At 38.5% G+C, this 13,800-nt stretch overlaps 1 protein-coding gene across 6 annotated transcripts in view; it reads right to left on the reverse strand.

Annotated features, from left to right (window-relative positions):
• Nucleotides 1-13,800, reverse strand: part of HIVEP1 (HIVEP zinc finger 1) — a 122,010-nt gene that overhangs the window by 26,344 nt on the left and 81,866 nt on the right. For all 6 annotated transcript variants that reach the window (XM_060774817.2, XM_060774818.2, XM_060774816.2 and 3 more), the window contains 2 exons: nt 11,694-11,747; nt 982-6,833 (listed from right to left, as the gene is read on the reverse strand). In XM_060774817.2, the coding sequence (XP_060630800.2) occupies nt 982-6,833; nt 11,694-11,747 (5,906 nt within the window). The remainder of the gene's footprint in view (nt 1-981; nt 6,834-11,693; nt 11,748-13,800) is intronic.

The following is a 13,800-nucleotide window of genomic DNA, read 5'->3' on the forward strand; positions in this document are numbered from 1 at the left end:
ATTGTGCTAACTGCAAGTTATATGTTTACATTTTATAATTCTCTTTTAAAATTCTCTCCTGCTTAAAAACAAAAAAGCAACTTCCACAAGATTACATACTGCCATCATAAGATATAGCTTTCTTTAAACTCTTAGGCCTAAATTCATTTGATAGCCCCATATTATGTAGATTCCTTAATCAATGGATCATGAATTGTTGTTGTTAACTGCTGTCGAATCAATTTCAATGCATGGCGATCCCATGAATGAGAGACCTCCAAGTCTCCATGTCATCAATAGCACTACTCAGATATCTGAGATTCAGGGACATGTCTTCCTTGATTGAATCTATCCATTTGAAATGTGGTCTTCCTCTTTTCTTACTGTCTTCTATTTTATCCAAGCATTATTGTCTTTTCTAATGATGTCAAGTCTTCTTGTAATATATCTAAAGTATATATTCAGTCATCTTGCCTTCTAGGAAGAGTTGTCTTTTTAGCAGTCCATGGTATTTGTAGAACTCCTCTCCCAGCATGATATTTCAAATTACTTGATATTCTTTTTTTGCTGTCTTCGACACTGAACATAGGTACTGGTATTGATTCAGTCAAGGAAGCCATGAGTTTGCAAGACCTGGACATGGCATCTGATGACCAGAAATCTTGGAGGTTCTCATTCACAGATTGCCATAAGTCAAAGTTGACTTAATGGCAAATGAACAACAAACTGATTTATTGAATCAAGAGGTCTACTTTTTATCTATATAAGAATATTTAAAGACTGTTTTTTTCTTCAAATTGTTATCAGAAATTGGCTTCCATGAGATAAGCTTTTCCATTATCCAAAGTATTCAACATTTCTAAAGAAATACAAATTGAGATTATACAGAACAAAGTATTCTGAAATCTTCCACATGCAAATGTCACTGACTTTTAAATATATATAAGCAATTTAATATCCCCCTCCCGTAAAATCAATGTGTATTATGCAAATGCCAAGTACCTTAAGTAAGTTGTTCTTCCACTTGCTTGAGTAAACCAATATATCAGCTTTAAAGTTCGTACTTATTGCTTGAGTATAGGAATATTTCCCAGCTTTCTGCTTTGAATTCAGAAGAGAAAGAGCAACTTTTGTTGGCAAACCAAGTGGATTGGAATTGTTAGGACTGACAGACCACGAAGTATAAGCTGAAGTCTTTTGTTCATTTTGTAACAGATGCATAGGCTTCCTTTTTAAGAGGAAACACCAAGTAAAGCTTGTTGCTGTATTTAAGCTTGGAAAAGATTGGTGTTGCAGGTCACCCACATTTACAGCAGAGACAGTGGCTCCAGATTTTGCTTGGCTTTGGACACAGGGTTGCTTAGCTTCCCTATTAACTTCTGGAGTCAGCCTTTCTTGACCATTACCAAGAACTTTGAAATATGAAATCTGGCTGTTCAACAAAGCTGGTTCAAGGGGTTTTCTCACTGCAAAACCTACAGTGTCAGAGGTTGGCAGGTTGTGTTCTAAAGATTCATTTCTGTATGAAGAGCTGCCAGATTGAGCAGATTCAACTGACCCAGGCAACATATTGACTCCGCTGCCCTGGTCATCTTGATCCAATGAGAAACTTTCAAGGGGCTCAGTGGTGCAAATTTGCCGCACTAGGAGGGGTTTCTTTTGCCTATTAGGCTCGCTAGCCTTTGATGAATTCAGTGATACAGAACCTGTTGTGCAAGCAGCACCACTTTCATCTTTAACACGCTTCTGTTGCTTTTCCATGGCAATGTCTAAACTATTGGCTGGGGAGAGCATTCGTTTACTTGAGGCTGTGGCTTCCTGTTGAGGGAAGAGTCCACCAGCTGGCGCTTTCTGGATTGTATTTAAAAAACCCAATGCAGCCGATTTTTTGCTTTCTGCCTCATAAATCAAGTCTTCAAATGCAGGTGTTGGCTGTGAACTTGGCAAAGACCTCAGGTGATCTTTGTGGGGTTTTGGCAGATGAATTTGATCTTTCACTGTTGGCACAGATAAAATATTCCGTTTACAAAGAGACTGGTCCTGAGTCACTAAAATTCGAGGAAGGGGGGCAACCGTAGCTAAACCATATGACGGAATATTACTATGAATTCGCACAGGGACAACAAATGGTGGAATTTGATACATCTGACTGCTGCAGCCATTGGGAACAGTTTGTTGCAAGGTTTGTGCCACATATGGCTTGGACAAGTTGTCACTTAACTTTGTATGGACCTCTAGTAAAGTTCCAATCTGCTCTGTGCCCAGAAGACCTAAAGAATATTGCTGTCCTACTTGCAGTGCTTTAACCTGAAGTTGATATTTTGGAGCAAAGCCATCATCCTGTACACTGTACTGGCTAGTAATCATGCTTCTTCCTTTCTGAGTTCCAAGTGCTGATTCTTTATGGGGTGATTGGGAATGCTGACTGAGTGAAGCTTGACGGTTGTGGAGATGCAAAGAACTGCTGAAAGACTGTTCACTAGAAGGCAGGGCAAGAGAACTGTTAGCTTTCACTGACTCATGCAACGGGTTGGTGTAAATCTGTGGGAGCTGAGAACCTGAAGTTAATTCCTCAGAAGTATTCCCAAAACTCTGCAACCTCTGAAAAGACGCTATAGAAACATCTGTTGTAGGAGCAATTTGAAAGGAAGAATTTGACATGATGTCAGGCTGATTCTTTTCTGGAGCAATATTTAGTGATATCTGTCGTACAAGGGCCCCTCTCCTCCTTTCTAACAGAGGGACATGTCCCATGCCACTGCTGCCAGATGCCAGTTTGGAAGTAGATGTCTCTGTAGGTGAAGCAGGCTTAGATGGAGTTACCACCCCACAATCAAAGGATTTGCTTCTATAATCTGCAATCTCCATAGATGGCTGGGTACAATTAATTTGCTCAGAAGCAGCACGTCGCATCTCTCTGTATTGAGAACCAGGCACACTGAGTGTATTTGAACCAGTAGGAATTGGAAGGAACTCCAGGGATTTCGTAGGTTCCATTTTGGAAGCACTCTCATTCTTGGTGACATCATCTTTATCAAAAGAAGCTGAAAAACTAGATGTACGTGATAGACTACTCTCTCGACTTAGACTTCTGGAAAGGGTTGAATCAAAGCTTGATTCTGCAGAAGAGTGCTCAATATCAGCCAAACGAATTCTTTTCTTTTTGGGTGGAAGCTTTTCTGTTGGTAGCTTTGATAGTGTTTCACTACGTTGGGGCCAGTTAAATTTTTCTGTCTTCTCCTGATCACTACACTGGCATTCTTGGTCTTTATCTGGTTCCTCTGTGACAAGTATTTCAGGAACTTGGATGTTATGTTGACGAACAAGCCTGAGTGGCTGCACTGGGGCATTCCTCTCATTAGAGGTAAGGGGACGTTCATGAAGCAGAACTCTTGTTGTCTCTATGACTTGTGGGGGGTGGGAGGCACTGAAAAGGGAATGCTTTTCCTCTTGAACTCTAACGGTATTCAAGGAATGGAGCTTTACAGCTTTGCTAGTATCCTGAAAGGAAACTGGAGATACTCTTTCAAAAGAATCTGATTTTTCAAAAGAACTGGGTCTGCTTAAGGAGTTCGTGTGCTGTATTACTGAAATCCCAGCCCCTTGTCTTTTCAGTTCATTTTTTTCCTGTGTACTTGGAACAATCTGTTTTGCTCCCTGCAATAACACCTTTGGCTCCATGGTCTGTTTGGTGCTTTGGATCTCCAGTTCATCTTGTGCCAGTTTCTGAAGTGAAATGCTGTGTAAATCTAGAAGAGCAGAAGTATGCTTGGCAAGACTGACCACACTTCCCATTTTAATTTGACACTCTGACTTGACCAGACCTTTTGACAAATGAATAGCATCATGTGTTGCTGGCTCATCATCATCATCACCAACACTTTTCATTTTCCGTCTTTTTCTGATTTGAGATGTCTGTTCCCAGACACCTGTTGAGGTGGCAACTTTATAGTGAAGGATTTGTGGTTGTGTACTGTTCAAGGCTGTCTTATGTTCAGAGTCTCTAATGGCTGCCTTGGTTTTTGGTCCATGCAACTCTGAGCAGTAAAACTTTTTATGATTCTCAAAATTTTCCAATTTTCTGTATCTGTTTCTGCAAGTTTCACACTCAAACATAGTCCCTCGGCCTTGATGTGACTTTTTATTTTTATCCATATTTGATCCTTGTACAAAAGACTTGCTTCTGGCCAATAAAAATTCATTTGATGTGCTACATCCATAGCTTTCATCTACAGAGCGTGATGGTCCAAAAGTGTGTCCTTCAGAGGCCGAAGAATCTTCTATTGCTGTCTGGCGAACAAGGGTACGGGGGTGTCCACCCTGTATTTGGGGAGCGGTAGGTCCTGGCACAAAAACATCATCATTCAGAGAGCCAATTTTGTCATCAAAAGACTGGCTTCCACGTAGGATGTGTGTAGGAGGTACAACATTTGTAGGTACAGCTGAATAACTGGTAGTGGGCATAGAATTGCTTCTTGTTATAGGTAAACAGTCAAGCGTTGGTACAGACAAGAGAAAAACTTGCTTTGACTTATCAGTTGGAGTAAAAGGAGACTTTGGTATATCAGAACTTGAGCTAGTTCTTCTACCCATTGGTTTCAGGTCAAATTGGAAGGAATCTTTAAAAATGTAGGACTTTGGAGAATCAATACTGCCTCTTCTTGAAAGGGAGGTTCTCCGTGGTTTCACACTATCCAACTGTTTGTCATCCACCACAGCCTCATTATCAGATATTAATTTTGAAATGCGTTCTTCAAGAGTTTTAGTTGCTAGAGGTGGTCTCATCTGGCCAGATGAAAGTAGTGTCTTGTCCGTCTGAACAACAGATGGCACAGTATTGCTCATACGCGGCACACAACCCTTAACTGTATCTTTTTCAGAAGTGGGCAATCCCTTCATAAATGGAGCTGGTGGACTCATAGTCTGATCTGAACTTTCTGAACGTGAAAAGTAACCTGAATCAGTACTACCTAAACTTCGTGGGCTCAGGAGACATTTTGCTTGCTGGTCCTGAGAACAATCTGTTGCCTGCTGCCTTTGTAGCTGTGCATGTATTGCAATCCCCACAGATGTCGCAAGCTGTTCCTCAGAAATACTTGTTTCTGTTTTCAGATGTTGCTTAGGATCAGACTCTCTTACAAAATCAAGGAGAGGTAAATCTGGTTTCACACTTTTGATTTTCAGGTCCCTATGTTGTTGTGTTGTAGAAACTGCAGAGTTTGAGTCTACTACTTTGGGGCTATCAGATCTTAAAGGAGAAATGTTCATAGGGTAAACTATCACTTTAGGCAAAGCTGTCTTTGCTTGTGAAGCCGCGTCCTGAAAGGAAGAGTCACCCAATATATATTCTGGATTGCTTAGTGGGATGGGACTACCTTTGTGCAATGATTCAGAAACAGAAGAGGATTTCATTACTGGTGCAATCTCCAGTTCTAATGATCCTTGGTCATCTTGCCTTTCATCAGCTGTGCCTTCATCATCACTGTCACCACTTTCTTCTACATCTGAATGGATGCTAAGTGCTTTGTCTGATTCATGGGAGAGAAACAATCCACTTGAATCTGGCTGGAGGACAAGTCCAAGTTTGATGGCATGCGCATGAGACTTTTTGTGCTTGTACAGATTGCTTTTGGTCTTAAAAGAAAATCCACAAGTCTCACAAGGGTATGGTCGTTCTCCTGTGTGAGAGCGGATGTGCTTCAGGAGAACACTAGGCTTGGCACAAGCCCTGTTACAATACTCACAGACGTATTTCCCCATTTTTTTAGGCTTCTGGACTTTGAGAAGGTTACATATTTGTTCTACACCATGGCTGACGACTGAAGCTATCTGGGCTGAATTGTACAAAGGTGCTATAGGTAACTGGGTAGTGGAGCTAGATGGATGAATTGACATAGGAGAAGAAGATTTTGCTACAAGTTGGTTTTGAGAAAATGCCTGAGTAATAGATGATTGGGGGTTGATTACTGAAGAAGTTACTGCTATACTGTATATTTGTTGAAGCTTGTGATTTTCCTGATTTGGCTGATCTGCCAGTGAGTTAGTGAAACTGGGGCACACTGCAATTTGTTGGTTTTGTTGTCCAGATTTACCAAGAACTTGCTCTTGTGACTGAGCAACTGAGTGTATCTGTGCTTGTTCAGTCTTCCCTGATGTCGCTACATGCACAGTTTGTGAAGTGCAAGGATAAAACTGAGATCCAGCTACAAATTCTTTTTGCAGCAAAGCAGCAGGACTTCGGCCACTCAAAGTATTGGATGTGAGAGAAGAAGAGGCGCTTATAGTTTTATTTGGTCTCAGTTGTTCTATTTGCATCCCACTAGAAGGGCACTCTTGTGCTAAGGTGTTCAACTCAGGCTCCATAGCTTTCAATAAGACATCAAATGCAGTATTTGTACAGGAGGATGAATTATTACAATCAACGAAGTTAGTACATTCATTATTGTCAAGCTTGGTTGTATCTGAAGAACTAGTGGAACTTTTTTTAATTGGTTGGGCTGAACTGTAGTCTTCTGCTGGCCATTTATTCAAGTCCAAGGACTGAGGTAAGAGAGACAGCTTGTTTTGTGGTAAAGTATCAGATTTGATTGTTTTAATGGCTACCTCACTGCTAAGCATCCCCACATTTTGTTTTTTCTGTTTCCCATTTTGTGTAGCCAAACTATGTACTTCTTTTAGGAGCTCTGAAGTATCGGGAAGAATTTTTGAAGATGAAATAGGGCCTTCTGCTTTTTCTTTAGATTTTGCTCGTGAAGGGGTTCTCAAAGGTGATTTTGGTATTTTCGTCTGATGGTTCCCAGTTATGATCTTTTTGCGCTTTATGCCACTTCCTCTTGCAACAGCCTCAGAGATATCTGTCCAAAAACATAAATAAATAAGTAAATAAATAAAAGTCATTTGGTGACTATGCAAGTTAGATATTTTACATTGGAAGGAGAGGAGGAAAAGTTGGATCCTGCTCTTCCTAAATAGGTTTACTCAAGATGAAAACTAACCTATGCGAAATACACGATTCAAATCACAAATTACAAGTATCTAAAAATAATAAATTACAAATTTCTGCTAAAATACAATAAAACAATATGAACAAACAGGAGAGAAAGCAAGTAAAACAGGGGTCCTCAAACTTTTTAAACAAAGGGCCAGATCACACTCCCTCAAACTGTTGGAGGGCCGGATTATAATTTGAAAAAAACATAAATGAATTCCTATGCACACTGCACATATCTTATTTGTAGTGCAAAAACCACTTAAAACAATACAATAATTAAAATGAAGAACAATTTTAACAAATATAATTTTATTAGTATTCCAATGGGAAGTGTGGGCCTGCTTTTGGCTGATGAAATAGGATTGTTGTTGTGTGCTTTCAAGTCGTTACAGACTTAGGTTGACCCTGAGCGAGGGCCAGGTAAATGACCTTGGAAGGCCGCATCCGGCCCCCGAGGCCCTCAGTTTGAGGACCCCTGAAGTAAAATATTCATAACTTTCTTGAAAATTTATACAAATAAAGTTTTTAGAACATATGGCTGGGAGTCAGCTGCATTAAGATCACTACCGACCGAAAGATCATGAGTTCGAATCCAGCTCGGGTCAGAGTGAGCTTCCGACCGATTTATGTAGCTTGTTGTTGACCTTTGTAGCCCAAAAGACAGCTGCATCTGTCAGGTAGGAAATTTAGGTACCACTTATGTGGGGAGGCTTAATTTAACTAATTTACAAGGCCATAAAATCTCCATCAAGCATGCAGGGAATGAGGAAGTACTTCATTGCTGTTGCAGATGGACGGTGAAGTGACAGCTCCCCCGGTGGCCAGAAAAAGTTGGAATGTTAAATAGCCTCTGTCTATATATGTTGTGTGTCTATGGCACTGAATGTTTGCCATGTATATGTACATTGTAATCTGCCCTGAGTCCCCTGCAGGGTGAGAAGGGTGGAATATAAATACAGCAAATAAATAAATAAATAAATAAATAAGTTAATTGAAAGTTCTATAATCAAAGCTTTTGCTCCCACTTTGAGCAAAAACTATATCCAGTTCAAAAAACGATTTAAATGACACAATGTGCCCAATATCACCTGAACTGTACAAAGCTAAGCAGCGCTAAAATCCATTTTTTTCATGAAACCATATTAAATGTGAATAAAGTTGATCTCCTTCAGACTCTATCCCATTTCTTCCCAACATCAGTTTCTAGAACATACTATTTAAGCTTTTTAAAAAGCATGTAGTCATTGAACAAAGGATTTGCCAAAACCAGCTTTTTGCAATATTGTAACTCACCGCAACTCTGCAAACGATGTTTGGTTAAAAGTTTTCAATATGAATATAAGTAATATTTAACTTGATAATTTCCTAGTGTAATCTAGATATTTTTCCAGAAAAGAAAGTTGCTGATAAAGCAGCACTATTCAGTTTATCTATATAGCATCCCACAATGACAGAAGAAAGGAGAAATACTATTGTCCTTTCAGTTCCATAGTATCTACATCCAGCGAATAACTCTTGGAAAATTCTATATAGGTGATAAGTTTCAGTAGGCAGGGTATGTAAGTTGCAACTACAAGGTGTTCTAGATTTATATTTGGTCCACTGGACTACAGTCAGGTGGAGGTGATGGCTTCACAGACACTATTCTACACCTATAGTGTATTATGATCTGAATTATGACAGTTGTGGCTCTGAATGGGGTTCATCCAGATCTTTGATTGTAATAACCTGGCTACAGCTGACAGTTCAATTTCTAAGTATGCTGTTGAAATCCAAACAGCTCATTTCCACATCTAAGAAAACTGTTAAGAAGATGCAGAATATACTCTAAGCAGATCTGCAACAAAATCTTTGTTTGGCAAAATAACTTTAGACCTCAAGACTCTTGCAATGCTCATTTTAAAACATCTGAGTGTAACTGTCTCTTTGATGACACTGCAACACAGTTGCTTGCATGTATTTCTCCCCATATTTAAGACAGAATTGTCGGGACAGCTTTAAAAGATGAAGTGTTAAATTAGCACACACAGTGTGGTTTCTCCCCTATTGTCAAAACAATCTCAGCTCTGCTGGGTCTGGCGCTTGCAATGGACTTTGCTGAGTGGATTTCAACAGTGAAGGATTTAAAGCATATGGGCTTACAAATGGTTCATTTTCTTCAAGATTGACAAGTACGAAAAACGTAATTTCTATTCTAATAAGATGCTAAATGCCAAAATTTTGATTTAGAATTTAATCCTTGTACCGTAGACCTTCTACTTTTGATTGAGACATAAGTCTTCCGTGAAAATGGAGAAACTGCAAACAAGAAACCCTCCTTTTAAAAAAATATCTGAGAACACTTCTCTAGGAATCTCTAGGACATTCAGTACAACTCTGGCCAACTTCTAGAGATTTCTAGAGAGACCATATTAATCAAATCCATGAATAATCATCCCATATTTGCTTCCAGGATGCAGCAGACAAATATACCAAATATTTAAGTAAATAAATTTAGGAGTAGAAACCATAACTGCTTTTTCAAATCCTAGAGAACTAAGTTCTGTTGAGGCACATCCTTTTTTGCAGTTAACTGGAGACCTGAAAAAAATCTAGTAAGAAGCAGGACAACTGCATGGACAACGAACACATTGCGTAAATGTGTTGAAGTTGTCATTTTTTTAAAAAGTATTTGTGCTTTCCTGGATTATTCTATGGTCATAATCAGCACCATCAGTAACTTTTAATTCTTACTCACAGGGTGGCTCTTAAAGAAAAAATGGTAGATATGAAAATACCAAGGGATTTCATGGTTTTATACTTGTGGGTCTTACTGTGTTTCTTGTCCATTCTTCCACCTTACTGCCTGAACGACAGAGTAAAACAGATATTCCTTGCAGCTTATAGAACACTGCTCTTTCAAAAAGAAAACTGGATCTCTTTGAAGACTTTGAAGATATCTGCACATTCTTGGCCAGATTGTCCATACTTTCATAATGGCTGAATTAGGATTAGTTTATTTCCCTATAGTCTTTTAGAAGAACTAAAATCAGTTTGAATATGGAGGTGATATGAACAGACTCCAACTAGTAACAATTGATGCTTTCTTTACATGCCTCAAAGATAACCTTTGTGAGGATAATGCCAATATTGATATTTCTGAGGAAGAAGGCACCTGATACAGTCAATCCCCCCATCTCCTGAAAAAAAAGCTACTTCAAGCTAAATTAAAGCATGAGGGGTATCTGACAGGTTCTTCCAAATTCCAAACTTTGTAAGACATTAGGCTAATGGGTCAAAAAAAAAGAGAAAAAAATTGGGAGGGGGGGAGATTTCCTGTCTTTTCTCTTGGCAGACATGAACTTGACCCTTGCCAATCCTTGTTGGACAGACTGGTTGCCCTTTTCTTAGGCTGCACTTTCAGAATTCCAGATTCCCTTTCACACCAAACAAATACAACACTACAATTCCATTTCAATTGCTATGGTAACATTGCATGTAATCTGGCATTTTGGCAAGGCACTAGGGCTCTCTGACTCAGAATATCTAAAGACCTCTCCCTAAACTTCACATTTGAGGATTCCAAAGTATGTTACCATGGAATCATAGCAGTATAATTGCGTAATGGGAAAGAGGCCCAAGATTTTTGATATAATCTGGCAAGTTTAAAAATAAAGACCTCCAAATGTGAAGCTTCCCCACTGATGTTCGTTTGCCCAGCCTCAAGACACTTCTACAATTATAACTGTCGCAATTGCATTTCTGGTCCTTTAATTCCAAGAAGAAAAGATCTAATGTATCAAACTAAAGATCCATCAGTGTAGAATCCTGTTTCTTATAGTAGTCAACCAGAACTCCCTGCAAAGCTCTCGAGGAAAGGTGTGGTACAAGTACCATCTAAATCTGGTGACAGTAAGCAGACAAGGAGCAACTTTGGGGTCTCAGTTTGACAGCATTGCCTCAGTTTGACAGCATTGCCTTTAGTCAAGTGAAAATGATGGAATGGTCTGAGAAAGGTAGAAATGATGAGGTGTGATAGAGTCATTACTAAATTATGGGCAAGCGCTGGGCCATTCTTATGCCTCACACTTGAATAGAATATCTCTACATTTGTGATATGACTTCCTTTATAAGAAGTCATACATAGCCTGATTCAAGTTATATCTGTTGTCCTGAAAACTTTCCCCTTATGGCTATCAAACCAAATCTTTATTTACGGTCAGCAATCAGTATAGAATCCTTTTTGGCTAGTGCACTATTCCCCCAACCCCACAAATCAAGACACAAAATAATGTAAATTAAATTTATTACCATTTATGCTATTTATATTCTTCCACTATGTATGTATCTGGCAAGATCCTAAATCTGGTCGTCCATTCTTAAGATGCCAGTAGATTTCACTTATCTAAAACTGCAAGTTCTTGGTCAAAACATCTTGCTATTTTCCTCCAAAACAGTGTTCTCTGACTACCTTAGCCTGCAATATTTATGTTGGAATAAGGAATCATAGATATTTGCAATGCTTTTACATGTAAAGGAAAGCATGTGTGTTTTATATTCAGATCTGGGCAACAAAACTCAAAGTGAGAACCAGTCCTGAGTATTTAGCACCCTTTCTAGTTAACAAAGGAACATTTCCTATATCATAACAATACTGTCATATCAAGATAGCCTTATGCATAGTTAAGCACAAAGCTGCTAGAAATTGGGATGTAAGAGAAAAGAGGACGGAAAGTAAACATACCTTTTTGTGGATCTTCACTTTCATTAAGTTCTTTTTGTGCTTCTTCAATTTTATCTAAGGAGAAAAACACAAAAGATATAAGAACTAGAAAAAAATACTTTTAACATTAAAATGTTATTGCTTTTTCTGAGTGCTTGAACATTCATTTGTTCAAAAAGTCTTAATATTCATTAACAGTTACTGTCTTCACATACAATGCAAAGCCTGCTCACTCGAAGATCATCCTATTCTGAAAGCTTACGGTATGTTTATACTGAAAACACACACCATGGTACTAAAAAGACAGAAAAGAAATGCAAGAAAACATTACTGGTTTTACCTGTTATTTCAAATCTGAATCTGAAAATAACCCAGGGCTTAAGAATGGCCTTGAGAAAAGGGCTATAATGAAAATCCAGAAGGCAGCAGTTATGTTTTAAAGGAGAGTCACTGACATTCATCTATGAAGTGGAATGAAGGGGTCCCTTGAGAGGATGTTGAAGTTCACAGTGTAACAAAATAAAGGAGATGTTCAATAGGGTTGAGATCATTCTGAAACAACTTCAAAAACTTTGTCCTAAAAATGAATTCTTTCAGAATTTCAGAGTCCTTACAATCTGACTCTGCATCACATGACAAGATGATAAACAAGGTATTAACAATAATAATAATCTTTCTTTATACCCCCGCCACCATCTCCCCAATGGGGACTCGGGGCAGCTTACATGAGGCCAAGCCTAGCAACACAATACAATAAATGAAATCAAAACACAAACTATAACATGATTAATTACATAAAACAAAAAATACAGCAAACAATATACAATTAAAATAAAATCATTCATAACACAGTAACAGTGTTATCTGTTTGAAAAATTCAATGTTTAAATTAATATCCTTCCTCCACTCTACTTCAAACAAAAGAAGCCAAAACTCATATTTAAAAGCTCCTGTAAATGTATTTGGGAGAAAAATTGACCAATACTATTATGACCATAAATGCAACACCTCCTACACTCTACTTCCAGTGCATAAGACTTAAAAATACACATACACATTTCAGTGCAGTTTGACGTACATTCAAATCCTCCCTCTTAGCCTTCCCACCTCCCCATTTTCTTCTTTCAGCTCCTTTTATTGTGACAGTGCCATGAATGACTTCTAGACATTAAGATATCGATTTAAACATTTGCCAAGATAAAGATTTGCCAATATTCCATTTTCAGGCATGGCACCACCATAACTATTGGCCATGCGTTCACTGAAAACATCTACTGATTTAGTATTGAAAGTAATTTAATATATAAGTCATCAAGACCCTTTCACTTTTGTTTGCTTACATCCTACTTATATATTTCCATAATTTTCTAATTTTGACTTCAAAATGGTAAACATTTTACAGCACTGTTTTTTCCACTTTAATATGGTCACGTCATTTCTCAACAGTCCTCCACTCTTTGGCTTCCAACTTCTCCAACTGCTCAAAAGACTCTCAGTTTTCCATATTTATCTCAAACATTTCCCACTGGAACTCAAAATGGAAGTATTCATTTACGAATAACATTGAGCAACTTTGACATAGCATTTATCTAACTGAATCTTAGGCCTGAATCAAAAAACAATTGGGGAGTGTCTACAGAGCTAATAAAGCAGTGGGCTGTTGTAGGATTTTAGGCTGTATGGCCATGTTCTAGAAACATTCCCTCCTGACGTTTCACCTGCATCTGTGGCAAGCATCTTCAGAGATTGTGAGGTTTGTGGGAAACTAGGAACATTGGGTTTATATATCTGTGGAAGATCCAGGGAGGGAAAAAGAAATCTTGTCTGTTAGAGCTAGGTGTGAATGTTTCAATTGGCCACCTTGATTAGCATTTGATGGTCTGACAGTTTTAGGTATGGCTTGTTATTGCCTTGGAAATTCCTATGTTGAGAGGTGATTAGGTGTTCCTGATTGTTTCTTTTCTGCAGATCTCCTGTGTTTGAGTTTTGTTTATTATTTACTGTTATAATTTTAGGGTTTTTTTATTATTGGTAGCCAGATTTTGTTCATTTTCATGGTTTCTTCCTTTCTGTTGAAATTGTCCACATGCTTGTGGATTTCAGTGGCTTCTCTGGTGGTTGTTAAGAG

Source organism: Anolis sagrei, chromosome 4 (assembly GCF_037176765.1).
Source record: "Anolis sagrei isolate rAnoSag1 chromosome 4, rAnoSag1.mat, whole genome shotgun sequence".
In the NCBI taxonomy this organism is placed as follows: domain Eukaryota; kingdom Metazoa; phylum Chordata; class Lepidosauria; order Squamata; family Dactyloidae; genus Anolis; species Anolis sagrei.